The following is a 15,881-nucleotide window of genomic DNA, read 5'->3' on the forward strand; positions in this document are numbered from 1 at the left end:
CATTAGCACTCCAAGATGCCATGTGCAACTCCACCTTGACAGGAATCCAGCTTGGACCAAACTGCCCTCCAATTCATTCACTTATGTTTGCTGACGATCTGCTTGTTTGCGGCCAGGCGACATTTCAGGAAGCTACGCTTATGAGCCAAATCATTCAACAATTTTGTATAAAATCTGGCCAGACTCCAAATTGGGCAAAATCAGCCATTATGTTTAGCTCTCACGTGCAACCCAATGTTATAGCTGACATTAAAAACATATTTCCGGTGTCTAACATTGACAGTAACTCAGTTCACCTTGGCCACCCTCTTATTATGCCTTCCAAGGACAGATCCTCGGCTTACAACTTTATACTCGACAAGTTTAGGTCAAAACTCAGTACGTACAAGGCTGGGAAACTTTCACATGCTGCTAGGCTCACGCTTATCAAATCTGTTTTTGCCTCCATCCCAGTCTATTATATGTCTAACATAATTTTCACCAAAAAATTCCTTTCCAAGCTCACTGCTATCATCCGAACTTTTTGGTGGACAGGTGTTAGAGAGGAGCCTACAACCAAAGCTCTTTATCTTAGAGCTTGGAAGGATATTTGTACTCCAAAAAATGAAGGGGGGCTAGGTATCCGAAATCTCCAAGCCACAAACCAAAGTCTCATACTCTCAACAGCCTGGAGAATAGCACAAGACCCAAATAGTCAGCTTTACAACATTCTGAAATCCAAATACTTCCACGACACTTCGATTTGGCGAGCCAAACCCAGTGTTCCCAAATCTGCCTTCTGGACCTCTGTCATCAAAGTAATGCCTCTGGTTGTACAACACTCCTTTTATCAGCTCACTCAAGGAAACGTTTCTATCTGGAGCACTCCTTGGTGCCCTGACTGGATCAACATCTATGATCATATGGTCATTCAACAACAAAATTTTATTTACCCAGCTGTTGTTCAAGATTTGTGGCTGCCACACCAAAAGAAATGGAATGTCAATCTAATCCACACTCTCTTTGATCACCACATGGCTACTATTATTGTCAATACTCCTATTATCCCTTCAGATGAACCAGATATTTTATGTTGGGATCTCTCACCCTTGGGTAATTGCAGTACCAAAAGTGCATATTTTTTGTGTCTACAAAAGTTACAGGATCAGGGAGAGCCGACTCCTCATCAAGTTTCCACAAGAACCAAAAACATGTTGATGCGGGTTTGGAAGTGCAAGACTATGGCACCTAGAGTCCAGACTTTTGCATGGCGTATTCTGAGACGTGCCATTCCTTCGGGTTCTAGAGCTGGCAGGTATTCAACACACATCTCAAAATTTTGCTGTAGGTGTCAGGCTGAAGAAGACGACATTCATCTGCTCTTTTTATGCCCTTTTGCCCGGGCTGCTTGGTTTGCTGATCCGTGGTGTATTAGATCCGAAGGTCTTGTCCGTAACATCACTTCCATTACAGAAATTATTGAGTCTCTACTCACAATGAATCACCCTCATGCTTCTTTGCAAAATATTTTTACTTTTTTATGGTGCTTATGGAAATCTAGAAATGATTGCCTCTTCAACAGAAAACCAGGTTCACCATTGCAGATTAAACACGCTGCGGAGGCAATTATTCAGGGTCAGACCCTTCAAGACAGGGTGACCAACTGTATCACCCCGAATGAGAAGCATAATGAACAACAGGAACAAGACCACCACCTCCCTGCACCAGGTTGTACAATTAAATCTGATATGTTGATTGCAGGTTCAAAAGTCTTTGTCGATGCATCATGGAAAACTTCCAAGTTATCAGGAGCTGCAGCACAACCGGCAACGGGAATAGGTGTTTTCATGCAATTCAACATAAGTGGAGTCGACCATAACCTGATGGTGCAGGCCTCTACTCCTACGGCATCGTCGCCATTGCAAGCGGAAGCAAAGGCTCTCCACTTTGCTGCCCTCATTGCAGATTCTGTCCAACTTAGCCGGCCAACCTTCATGACGGATAGCCTGCTCCTTGCTAAGGCAGCAGCAGTACGTTGCTCTTCGCTTAACCATCTCAACTGGGACATAAGAGCTTCTATAGCTGAGTTCTTCCATCTTTCAACTCGGCTAGAGGCAACCATCTACCACATTTCCAGGGACATCAATAGAGTGGCACATGATTGTGCCCAACAAGCTTTCATGCGGTCTCAAGCTCAACCTGAATTCAGCTGTATCAACTTGGCTCATAGAGAGCGCTCCTGCCCTGTTCTTTCCCTGTTGCAGAACTTTTCATGCCAGGGATTTGTAATCAGCTATGTACTTTGCACCTAATCAATGAAATGGCGCCTCAGGCGCTCCTGTTGTTCAAAAAAAAAAAAAAAAAAACATGTAGAAAAGAGGCTACCATATACATACATGTATTCCCGGTAAAAAAAAATATACATACATGTATATATGAGGTTAAATATGCCAAATCTTTTGCAAACTTTATTGGATATGCATTGCATACCCTTGAATTAGTCTAGCTCCACCCATGTGGCTAGGCGGTTGACACGTACATATGGATATTACTGCGTATCGCCCCCACGGCTAGAGCTTGCCTTATGAACTATGAAGGTACAAATCGGTAGCCAGCAATACTTCTTTCAACTTGTTATTCCTTAATTGTCAAGTGGAAAAAACCTTGGCCAGTCCCGATCATTGTGATATACTGCATGCCTATTTGGATTAATTTTGTATCTGTGATAAGCACCTTTTTTAACCACCGATGCCGATGCAAGTTCTGACGTGGGCTTAGTATATCAAAAGTCAAACATGTGTTGATTGTTGATATCAGACTTTTAGAACACCTATATGCAGGCTTGTGCTCGCAATCCTAGTTCTGATCACGCGACTATTGATTTCAACAAGTGTTACTAGATGACTGACAAGCACGACCTACATCCACGAGTCCAAATTACTCCTCGTTCTGCAAGTGTACTGAAGCATGTCTTGTCGCTTCAAGTATAGCAAAACCACACATGCAAGTAGTCCTTGCGATTATAAAGATGCGGGAAGGGAACCCCTAGCCGAATACACAAGGATTTGACTGTAGTCTGATTTCAAATTCAGAAACACAAAATTACAACGCTACGATTTACGTTCTGGATGACTTGTTAACCACTATGACAACGCTTCCCTTCTAGAGCAACCACGGCCACTGCACGTCAGCACGTGGCATTTCTTCAGCAGATAAATCATTATACGAGCAGATCGTACTACTCGTGCCAACTATGACAACCACATTTTCTAACTCAGAGATGAAAAGCACCACGTGGCACAATACTTGTAAGTTCGCTTGCTTTCCTGCTTAATGACTCCCAAAAGGCCATTGATACATTCACTGAAGGGCCCGAAAAATGAAGACGTCAGAGGTCAAATAATCGCCATACTTGATTCCATGAGTTCTTGCAGCAAATGAAATCACTTCAATCAGTGGCCAATTCAATCCCATATATTCTCAAGTGCCACTGTGCAGGAAAGAAACCAACAGCAAGTGATACTCTATATATCTAGCAAGAACTGCTTCCAGTCCGGTGCCAGAACACACAGGATACAAACCTACAGCCCCACCCCTCTTGACAACTACGCAGGCAAATCACTGCTGGCTTGGGAGGCAACTTGATGAATCGAGATCTTAGAATTGAAGAAATGTTCTTGCAGGAGCAGGATAAGTACATCATCACTATCATTTCCACCTGATCTTCATCACCAGAATCTCAAACGTTTCTTCGAGAATACATTGCCATAGCATGAATCAGCCGAAGAATGGCGCAAATGACGTCCACATTAGCCTGACCGTCTAGGTACCCACGTTTCTGTAAATTCCAAAATACTTCAGAATCAATAACCAACAAAGCAGTTGAACTAAGAAATTACAACTTACTATACATCATTTCTAAATATTAAATCTTGAAGTGAATAAATGGTATCAGAAAAGCTGTAGGAATTTTAAAGGTAAAGCAATTGCTAATAATATTTTGTGTGAAGTCCAAATGAAAATTCTTAGCCAATTCATATCATTGTGATATGGATGCATCAATTAGTTCGTTGGGGTTTCATACCTATTGATAAACATCTCAATTCACCTTCGCTGCAAGTATGAATCTACACAAGTTAATTAACCCTTTGATTTTGACCAGTTTCGCAAGACCCCGCGCTCACATGTGTCTGAAAAGACTCCTTATTCTACAACTGTGTAGAAGCATATCTAATCACTTTTAGTAGCAAGCGTAAGCAGAAACAATGCAGAATGCCAGACAAATGCAAGTAACTATAAGTATGCTTCAAAAGATGCAAGAAAAGGAAGTTAGTAGAATAGCCAAGGACTGATTGCACTCTGAATTCAAATTCAGAGAGGAAACATATAACGCTGCAGTTTATTCTAGGTAACTTGTTCGATACAAAAGGGATGTGTTTGGTCTAGAGTAGCCGCAGCCACTGCAGTGGTATTTCAACATTTAAATCATAGCAAGCAGATGGTAAAGCATGACTTTGTGTTCTGTAGAGGTGAAAATACCATGTGGCCTAACTCCTGTAATTAAATAGGCTTGCTTTCCTGCTTAATGAAAAATGCAATATCTATCTCTGAAAGCTCATGCCAGAAAAAAGAAAACAAATAAAATCAGTTCAATCAATGTGCCCCTTCTTCAATCCCATACATATCTCCCCAAGCACCAATGTGCAGAAACAAACAAACAGTAACACTATATATATTTGGCAAGGAGGTTGTTGACGAGAACTACTTCCAATCCAATGCCAGAACACACAGCGTCATCGATTCAGCTTATACTGAAAGTATCTGATATTTTTAGCAGACAAGGATTTCGTTGAAATATATGGCCAGAGCATGAATCAGACAAAGAATGGCGCAAATAACTTCCATGTTAACCTGAACATCTTGGTATCCCATGTTTTTCTAAATGCCAAAAACTTCAGAATGAGTCATCACCAAAACAGTAGATGGGAAAGTACTAATTACTAATTACATCATTTCTGAATACAATTTCTTTAAAATAGATGGTATCAGCAAAACAGTAGGACGGAGGGAAAGATTAGCTTCCGAAAACTTCATACATGTTAAACGTAAATAAAACACTAGTATTGATCTCAAAAAGCTCAATTATCACATGACCAACCACGTAGAGCATCTTCATGCTCCAGAAGGGTCACAGGCACAGCACATGCCAACCCATGTTGATTCTACTTCGGTCAAAGATGATGTTAAAAAATAGAGGAAAATAAAGTCTTGAATGATGGGTACTGTCTTTCCTAAATTATGTCATGATAAGTATAGAATTTTTCCAACAAAATAATCATATATCTCATGAGATTGGCAACATTCTAGCAAGAATGATGACAACCAGGAGGTTCACGTACAAAAAAAATAGAGCTTAAGTGTTCTCCAAAATAACACCACAACTTTCAATCAACAAACATTAACCAATCGAATTTCTAGAAATAATTTTCTGTAGTTTGGTAGTTTTTTTTTTAAAAAAAATCACTGCTAGCTATGGAGTCAGGCCTGACAGGAAAAAATATTTGCATGCAACATATTGGAGCTTTGGTAAACGATATACAATTAACTAATCAAATTTCAGGAAATGATTCCTAGTTTACAAGTTACTGCCATCATTTTTTACTACTACGTTGAAATTCAAAGAAGACTGTAGCTCACAGAGGAAACAATCGCTGAGCAACCGCCAGATCCTTCAATAGTGAGGACGATCAAGGAAGTTCCACATTGATAACAGACCATGATGCTGGAATTATAACGAAACCACAAGTTGTGGAGAAGATTTTGGAGCATGTGTAGCTGTCATGACTGAACGGCAGCCTTATGTTAAGGTGTGCCGGCATCTCTAGTAGCTGCAGCCACCATTAGGAATAGACCCATCCTAAGGAGGAGACTAGAGGAAGGGATGCACCTGACACAACTTCCTAGGACATTCCTTGTATCTATTAATTGTTAAATTTGGTTGTTGCATCTAAAGAACAGATTAATTATATTGCTTAGGGACATGATTGAGATCTGGTCCTATATATAATGGGCTGGCACACCATATTCGCTAAGCAATAAGAAGCATTACGCCAGGTGCCAATTGCGAAGCCCTCAAGAGTCTGCAGCTGACCTACAGTAGTAGCTGTACGGTGTTGGCCTTTGGCTTTCTTTTTCATTGTTCTGGATAGCTTTTATAGGGCAGGCATTTTGATTCTTTTAGTTTTTCATGTTTACCCTTTCAAACAATTGCCTTCTTGGTGTTCTTCTAATACAAAATGGGAAATGACGCATGTTTCGTTGCATGTTTGAGAAAGAGAAACATTATTGAGACCAAGTCCTATATATTCTGCCTCATCTTTAGTCGTTTAGTGCAGCGTTTTGATCACAGGCTACAGGGAGCCCGTTTTTCGAAAATTTCAAAAACTCATTTTGAAGTTTCAAAAAATCCCAAAAAAATAGATGTAGAAAATAATGTACTCTACAAACGTGAAAAAATCTCAACTAAAAATGCCCCATATTTTGGGCTGCACAAAAATAATAATCTGGCATTTAAAGTAGTGAACAGTATAAAATTTCAATCCTCCAAATCCTGTCAGATTTTGTCATTTTTGTCAAGCCCAGAGTATAAGGTATTTCGGGTTGAGATTTTGTATGTTGGTAGAGTACATTATCTACATCCAGGATTCTTTTTTCAGAGTTTTTTTAACTCTGAAATGTTGTTTTCAAATTTTGAATAAAAATCAGGCTCCATGTAGCTTGAGATCTAGAGCGAATTTCTGAGTTTCACCATCCTAAAGAAGCCATGTCACACAACTGCTCTCTGGGCAGTATTCTATCATGATATAATCCAAGGACCATAACACCTCTGTTTTAGTCAACAAAAGCATTTGTTTCGGACCAATTCAATATGCTTAGACCAAACAATCAGTTTGCATGAGAATTCCTGATCATGTATAATTACAGAAAAGACTAAGCATAATATGGAGCACTAAATAAGTCATTGCTGCAATATCGGTTTCATGGCTTCTCTCATTCACTACAGTAAAAATAGATACGTGTTTGTTTCCAATATTAATAAAACTTTTCGATAAATTCATAATAATGGGCTGATAACAGTGTACACTACTAATTGACAAGTGAATGCGTTCTTAACCGTGGAATCCAATAAAATACACAATTGCCTACATGCCTAGAACCATGTAGTTCATAGATTTATTTTAAGTGATCCACATGGCTTAAATCATACTGCTCTTGATCAGCTCAGCATGTTCATAGAATAGTATTTCTAAAATAAATAAATACAGAATAACAGAGGAGTACACCCATACCTGAACTTGTATAGGCATATTTGTTAGCGAAAAGTGCCTGATCTTGTCCAAGCATTTGGGAAGCAAAACTGCCTGGGCTTCAGGGGCACATGGAGTGCAGTCCTATATTGTTCTTGTTCAGAAATGTGCTCAGAAAGGAAGAACTAAGAAGTATGCCATATCATTTGGAGTTCTCATCATGTCCAAGCTTAAAATAGAAAATTGTAATTTAAATTAATTTGAGAATAGAGGCACAACAAAATGAAAGAGCATTGATCCTTCAGATGACAGTACAGGGTCTTAAGGAAAGTTTATCTTTTCTGACTTCCAAAAACAGGAAAAAAAATATAAGACAAGCATGCATGCTATATCCATACTGTCCTGGCCTTCTAAATGCAACAAGATGCAACATCCTGGAACATATGACCTAACTACTAACATATGAACAGCTTTGGTCCGATATAAGAGGCAGTGGAGTATGATCGGTACAATGGGCTGGCACGCTATGTTCACCATTAGGCCAGGTGTCAAAGTCCTCAGGAGCCTGCCACTGACCTAGTAGTTTGGCTTACTGTAGGGGTTTTGGTCTGTCGCTTTCTTTATCTTCTTTGTTGCGGTTGGCTTTTAGGTTTTTTGGTTAGATTGGGCATTTTGGTTTTCTTAGGTTTTGCTGGTCTACTGGCGTTTTTCCAATACAAAACAACACTTAACACATGTAGGTGCATGTTTGAGAAAAAAATCTATTGAGATTAGGTCCTATATATTCCGCCTCATCTTTAGTAGTTTATAGTTTCTCCTCCAATAAAGAAGCCAAGTCACACATTAGTCCTCTGGCTGGTATTGAAAAATAAAAAATAGGCATGCATCTTGTATTCATCTGTCCTGGCCTTTCAAGTGCAACAATATGCAACCACGTGGAACATATGATCTGACTACTTATAGCCAAGCAGATTAGTGTCACAAATTACTCTTTCTGCATTTCAGTTTAAAATTAAACAAACAGTTACAAGCATCTTTCTACAGTTATTTTAATGATGTAAATATGTAATATCAAACCAATGCAGATAAACTGTAGTCCGGAATAGAAGATATGCCTACACGTACTATAGTGTAGAATTCATAACTCTATTGCTGGGCTCATGTTGAGCAGAAACATGTATGCTCTGTTCATCTGAGCACGAGTTTTTTGTATGAGCTTTCCTGTAACTTTGGTTCAATCTGAATATACCAGTAAGATCCTGCTTAATGAAAAAAAAAACAGTATCTTTCTCTGAAAGCTCTTGCCAGGAAAATAAGAAGAAAACAGAGGTCAAATATGTGCCATGTGATTCCATGAATTTTCGCACAAACGAAATCAGTTCAAGCACGAATACTATATATGTGGCATATAGAGGTTATTGACACAAAACTGCACACATTCAGTTACAAAATTTGCGCCCAGCTTTGCTGATTTTATAAAATAAACCAGCAAAAACCTTGCATTTTTCCTTAAGAATGTCACATAAATAAGTCTTGAGAAATAAGAAGAATGATGCACCAAATGAATGAGCAAATAGCACAATATTTTGATACACAAGGATGTCTGTTTTCCAGATAAAGTAACACTGACTTACCTTGCCTGAGACCTTGTGCATCTCTCCCTATTATGCAAGATAGCATTGACGACTTGCTGGACCCAACCGTTCCAACCGCCGCCGCAAGCTCACCTCTATGTACCTCCATATTATTCCCCTTCAACACTATCTCCAACACCAGCGCTCCCTCCACACTATAGGTAGTGCATTCAAACTTGCCATCTCAATGACATTAGTGCAAAAGGAGATAACACAGAACCATATCAACAAACCACGGTAGGAGAGTAACACAAATTATTTAGTATTCAATTTATGCAACCCATAGTTTCTGAACCATGTGCACAGTTATGAACGGCAATGGCGATTAACATCCCGGAATACCCATGATTGGTACTTCGTAGCACTGTTACCCCAAAAACCCAAAGAAAAAGGAGTGAGAGAGATCAATGCAGACTCTGCTGACGAAGCAAGGATTCTTCCCTTACCAGAATCCCTTGCAATCATCAACAACACACTAACTAAGAAATAAGTGAAATTTCCTGCATCTTTTGACAGTTTAATATTTCAGAAGAATTTGTTAATTGTAAAGGAAAAATACACACGCAGATGCAAACACGCACCAGGGAAATTGGGCATTCCTCAAGTTTTCCATTGACACATTAAACTGTGTGATGTACATGATTATAACATGGGTAAACAAAGAAAAACTCGAACTATTTATTCAACTGGGTCGAAGCTAGTGTGGATGGACTTGGGGTCCAAGTGATCACTTGAGTAGTCTGTCCATGACTTTCTCTACGAAGCGCAATAACCTAGCAAACCACACAACTGCAAGCTCACTGAATCATGTTTTAAGCAGCACCTGAAGCCAAGTTCATGTTTTTAAGATCAGGTGTAATCCAAATAGGAGCCGGAAATTTGGAAAAAAGCTGAGAAGATACAAGTTCTTCCTTGCTGTTATCATCCAAGTTGAGAATTCCCATATCACGGTGATTATTCTTCAATCCCAATGTCCACAACATATTATCGTCAGTAAAGTAGACATGATTTGCCTTGAGAGATGGGTATTCTTCAGCACTGAGACAAAGTGATTCATTATGCCCAAGAAACAAAACATGGTCACGCAAGCAATTGATTTCCTTAAGTTTACTCCCTGCAGCTTCAACTTCATATATTCTGAATTTTGTAGTATTCCAAAACACAGTTTCCCCAGGATCAGGTTCCAACTTAAAATCCTCAAAGAGTCTCCAAATAAGAAGCAGATCACCAGATGGAGATTGAACAATGTATGCATACTCACAGTCAACATCCCTGTGTATGCTTATGATCGTATTCATTGCGACCGTAGGGCCACTAAGATCAAAAGTGGGGCTACACAGAGCCCGTTTTTCGAACAATTCAAAAACTCATTTTGAAGTTTCAAAAAATTCCCAAAAAAAAACTAGATGTAGAAAATAATGTACTCTACGAACGTGAAAAAATCTCAGCCCCTTATTTTGGGCTGCACAAAAATAATAGTCTGGCATTTAAAGTAGTGAACAGTATAAAATTTCAATCCTCCAAATCCTGTCAGATTTTGTCATTTTTGTCAAGCCCAGAATATAAGGTATTTCGGGTTGACATTTTGTATGTTGGTACAGTACATTATCTACATCCAGGATTCTTTTATCAGATTTTTTTAACTCTGAAATGTTTCTTTCAAATTTTGAATAAAAATCAGGCTCCATGTAGCTTGAGATCTAAAACGAATTTCTGAGTTTCTCCATCCTAAAGAAGCCATGTCACGCAACTGTTCTGTGGCAGTATTTACCCTATAATGATAGGGTCTAAGTACCATAACACCTCTGTTTTAGTCAACAAAATCACTTATTTCCTAACCAATTCAATATGCTTAGACCAAACAATCAGTTTACACGAGTATTCCTGATCATGTATAATTACAGAAATGGCTAAGCATAATATAGAGCACTAAATAAGTCATTGCTGCAATATCTGTTTCATGGCTTCTCTCATTCACTACAGTAAAAATAGATATGTGTTTGTTTCCAATATTAATAACTGTAACTTTTCGATAAATTCATAATAATAGACTGATAACAGTGTACACAACTAATTGACAAGTGAATGCGTTCTTAACCGTGGAATCCAATAAAATACACAGTTGCCTACATGCCTAGAACCATGTAGTTCATACTGCTCTTGATCAGTTCAGCATGATCATAGAACAGTACTTCTAAAATAAATAAATATAGAATAACAGAGCAGTCAATCCATACCTGAACTTGTACAGGCATATTTGTTAGCGAAAAGTGCCTCGTCCTGTCCAAGCATTTGGGTGGTAAAACTGTCTGGGCTTCAGGGGCACATGGATTGCAGTCCTACATTGCTTGTTCAGAAATGTGCTCAGAAAGAAAGAACTAAGAAGTATGCCATCATTTGGAGTTCTCATCATGTCCAAGCTTAAAATAGAAAATTGTAATTTAAATTAATTTAAGAATAGAGGCACAACAAAATGAAAGAGCATTGATCCTTCAGATGACACTACAGGGTCTTAGGGAACGTTTATCTTTTCTGACTTCCAAAAATAGGAAAAAATAAAAGACAAGCATGCATGCTAGATCCACTGTCCTGCCTTCTAAATGCAACAATATGCAACTTCCTTTTACATATGACCTAACTACTAACATACGAACAGATTTGGTCTGATATACGAGGCACTGGAGTATGATCAATACAATGGGCTGGCAGGCTATGTTCACCATTACGCCAGGTGTCAAGGTCCTCAGGAGCCGGCCACTGACCTGGTAGTATAGCTTACTGTAGGGGTCTCTGGTTTTCTTTATCTTCTTTGTTGTGGTTGGCTTTTAGGTTTTTGGTTAGATTGGGCATTTTGGTTTTCTTAGGTTTTGTTGGTCTACTGGCGTTCTTCCAATACAAAACAACTTCACATGTGTAGTTGCATGCTTGAGAAAATAAAATCTATTTGAGATTAGGTCCTATATATTCCGCCTCATCTTTAGTAGTGTATAGTCTCTCCTCCACTAAAGAAGCCATGCCACACAATGGTCCTCTGGGTGGTATTGAAAAATATAAAATAACATAGCTGTACATACATACCTGAACTTGTACAGGCATAGTAATAATCAGCAAAAGGTGCATGATTTTGTTGGGCCACAACTGGCTGGGCATCAAGGGCACAATGAGTGCAATCCTACACAGCTGTTGATCAGAAATGTGCTGAGAAAGAAATAAATATGGCCATCATTTGGAGTTCATCTGATAATAGGCACGAAGCAAGCATTATTGATAACTGACAACATGCAGAAAATAGAACATGACCATAAGAGGACAAGCGAATACTGAGATTAAAACCAGCACTGAACCATTCACAGGAACTGAGACATGAGTATCACACTCACTCAACCAACACTGACAGAAAGCTGCCTCCTTCCACCGCTAAAACTTCTAACATCCCAATCCCCCCTCCTTCGAATCGCCCATCTAATTGGGCCTAACCCGTGCCGTGGCAATAGGAGAAAATTATTCCGGAGGGACTAAAGAGCCCAGTAGTAAACTCTTCACAGACTACCCCTAACAAGCCCCTAACCCTAGCTTCCGTTGTGCCAATTAATTGTTCTCCTCCGGGGCCGCGGCCGCAGTGGCAGTGTCGGCATCGTCAGGGGCGGCGGGCGCGGACGCGGACGCCAGCGGCTGCTCCTCGACGCTGGGCGGCTGCATGAGGAGGGCCGTGTAGTAGGGCACCTGGACGAAAGATGCGCCGTGGCCGCCGACGGGGACGGCGGCGGGGGGCGCCTCCTGCGGGGTGACGCCGGTTCCGGTGGCGGCGATGATGGAGGGCTCGGCCTGGCGGAGGAGCCACTCGATGGTCTCGCCGTCGGTGCGGTGGCCGAGCTCGCGGGTGAGCTGGAAGACGCGCGCGGCGACCATGGCCGGGATGCGCACGCGGCGGCCGCGGCCGGCGACCTTGGCGTGGCGGTCCGCGGAGCGGCGCGGGCGGACGCGGCGCTCGCCGGCGGGGTCGGCGGCGGCGGCGGTGGGGTTGTGAGGGTTTAGGGTTTGGGCTGGGACGAGGTTGTAGAGGACGAGTTCGGAGGGCGCAGCAGATGATGACATCATTGGATTTGGGGAATTTCGGGTCTGCGAGGTGGGGTCGGGTGGGGGTGGTGGGGCTAGGGCGTTTTATAGGGTGGTTGGCCCTCTGTCCCTGAATGTGGGGTGCTGGATTTGGGCCTATCCATTTACTTGTTTCCTTTTCTATTTGCAAACAGATTTAGGGCCACTTCTTTTGGGCTTCTCCGGTGGCTTCTGGGAGAAGCTTCTCCCCACCAGTTTCTCCGAGAAGCCCGGACCCTAAAACTTTTCTGGCTTATATTCTAGTTTGGGCTAAATAAGATTATAAGCCAGAACATATTTGAGGTTCGGGCTTCTGGGAGAAGTTGGTGGGGAGAAGCTTCTTCCAGAAGCCGCTGAAGAAGCCGAAAAGAAGTGGCCCTTACTTGTTTCCATTTCTATTTTGCAAACATATTTACTTGTTTCCATTTCTATTTGCAAAATAAATATACCGTCCAACCTCTCCCGGTATCAGAATAGTCGTCTGAGGCTGAGAAGACAAACTTGTTGGAGAAAAAATCCCTCAAAAAATAGTGGTTGGAGAAATAAAGCAGGCAAAATACAATTTGCCTCTCGTGACCTCAGAGCATCTCCTGGGCTAGCTGGCCCGGCACGGCCTCATAACCCCGAGCTTGGGCCAGCCCAAGCATGCCCGTGGGCTTGGGCCTAAGTTTTAGCCCTGGTGGTTGGGTTGGGCCTAGGCCTCAAAAATGTGTGAAATAGGGAAGAGGCACGACTCGAAGCTCGGCAGGCTTTTCCTCTGATGGGCCGAGTTGCGCCTGAAAATTAGGATCGATGGTCGGGCCAATCCTGGGTTTAGGTTTTATGCGTCGGGCTTTGCTAGGCTTGGCCGAAGGATGGCCGGGTTTAGTTATAGGGCCCCAAAAATAGGTGTGTAAAAATTATACATCACCAAAAGGTTGGTTTTACATCACTAGTTTTTTGGTTTTTCAGGAGATGTAAAATAGGTCACCTAGCACCATTTCGAATTCAACAGCACAAACTTCAAGTTCAACACTTCTAATTCTTTTCAGCAGTTTGATACATTCAAACTCGACTCTGATGATACCTAGAACCGTCTACACTACATCGATCGACTTCGACGCTTCCTAGTTAGACAAACACTAGACTTCTATAGACTCTAAACTTTGACTCCGACGAACAAGTACGACTTTGATGAACTCTAAACCTCAACTCTGACACACTATACACCCTAACTAGAGATCACCCCAGTCGTCGTCAGAGGAGAAGGTGTTTAGAATTCCGTCCGCAAACGAAAAATAATAAGCTCACATATCTTAAAAATTCTCGCATGGTTAAGCTAGGGTTAGTCATGTGCAAAAGTGACATATTCACAAATGCTTTAAGCGAAATGACCTGCATATGGTCAAATTTTTGTGGGTGTCAACGATCTTCAAGAAAGGGCATACGAGCCTGAATAGCCATGTTCGGTCCTAGTGGTTGTGCCTCCAATCAAGTGGAGTGTGGTGTACCATGTTTGCATGGTGGGTAGTGTGGTGTGTGATGTTGTTTGCATGGTGGGTGAGGTAGCGGACAAGCGAGAAATGGAGACATAACCGAGGAGGACGACCGGTTAAAGAAACACTAGCATATAGGTAAAAAAAACAAGACTGTAGACGGGTAGTTGATCCACTAAATACGTGTATTCATCCTATAAGGTGCCATTCATCCCCTATTCAACTCGTATGCATAGCAAGCAGTAACTAATAGACCAAGTAGCCAATCTATGAGACTTGGCATTTTTTATGGTCATACTACTCTCCCGTTGCCACATGGCCATTCCATTCGTTGGCTTTCACCTTAGAATGTGAAGCATTGGGATCTTTTTCGCATCAATAATTAGCATTCTTACCATTCAAGTTCCTCCAAATTCAAGCATTTTAGAGCTGATTCCATGCCTTGCCGAGAAGGATGGTGCAAACTGATTGTGTGTTGGGTCGAGGGTAGTAGTAGTAGAGCAGGAAGAGGAGACATGTGCTAGGAGGAACAACAGGAGACATAGAGCCGCCATAGAGGTAGAAGAAGTATACATGCTATAGTGGATGCCAGTCTGATCATGGTTGATATCAAGTGTCCCATGGAAATAACAAAGTACGTGTAATTATGTTCTCAAAATCTATTTTCCCGGCTTGGATGGAGCAACCACCACAAGGGTTAATCTTGGTAGCATCACTTTGAGTATTTGTGTGTACATACTAGTTGGTCGAACAGTTTAAGGATAAGTTACGCTTTACGAATGAACCCCTTTTCTATGTTTATCACAAAAAAAAATCAATGCGGTCAATTAATTTTGGAACCCGTCAAGCAACCAGCATGATACACTTCTTTTTCAATGCATACTCCCTTTTTTCTTCCCTTTTCATTCTCAGGGATCCTTTGATTTATAGGATAGGAAATTTAGAAATAGGAAAATCATAGGATTGGAATGTCCTGCACTTGAATCCTATGAGAAAATTTCGTACACAAGTTATTTGATTCATAGAAATATATATTATAGGAACTAATCTTATAGAAATCTAGGAGTGTAAATCCTATAGGAAAAAACATGAGATCATACCTCGTGGAAAAACCCTTTGCGACAATCAAACACACTCCATCTTCCTATATGATTTAAATAGCCACGACATCCCAATTATATACTTTTCATATTCCTATATTTTTCCTATCCTATGAATCAACGGAGCCCGAAGTGTGTTGATTGTAGCAAAGGAATTTTTCATGAGGTATGATTGATGGTGGTCTACACCGTTGGGAACCCTAAGAGGAATGTGTGAAGAGCACAGCGGCAAGTTTTTCCTCAGTAAGAAACCAAGGTTTAATCGACCAGTAGAAGAAAGACGTGACTTCT

General features: G+C 41.0%; 1 protein-coding gene and 1 long non-coding RNA gene across 2 annotated transcripts; both read right to left on the minus strand.

The window, feature by feature from the left end:
• Positions 1-3,374: 3,374 nt before the first annotated feature.
• On the minus strand, positions 3,375-7,321 carry LOC127331092 (uncharacterized). The gene is made up of 2 exons (XR_007869581.1): positions 4,064-7,321; positions 3,375-3,817 (listed from the first exon to the last, which is right to left on the minus strand). It is a non-coding gene; the product is annotated as an uncharacterized lncRNA (long non-coding RNA).
• A 4,903-nt stretch (positions 7,322-12,224) lies between these two features.
• On the minus strand, positions 12,225-13,042 carry LOC127331090 (transcription factor PCF1). The gene has a single exon (XM_051357165.2). The coding sequence runs from the start codon at positions 13,016-13,018 to the stop codon at positions 12,509-12,511; it is 510 nt and encodes a 169-aa protein (XP_051213125.1). The 5' UTR covers positions 13,019-13,042; the 3' UTR covers positions 12,225-12,508.
• Between the last annotated feature and the right edge of the window lie 2,839 nt (positions 13,043-15,881).

The sequence above is a fragment of the Lolium perenne genome, chromosome 2, assembly GCF_019359855.2.
Source record: "Lolium perenne isolate Kyuss_39 chromosome 2, Kyuss_2.0, whole genome shotgun sequence".
Classification (NCBI taxonomy): domain Eukaryota; kingdom Viridiplantae; phylum Streptophyta; class Magnoliopsida; order Poales; family Poaceae; genus Lolium; species Lolium perenne.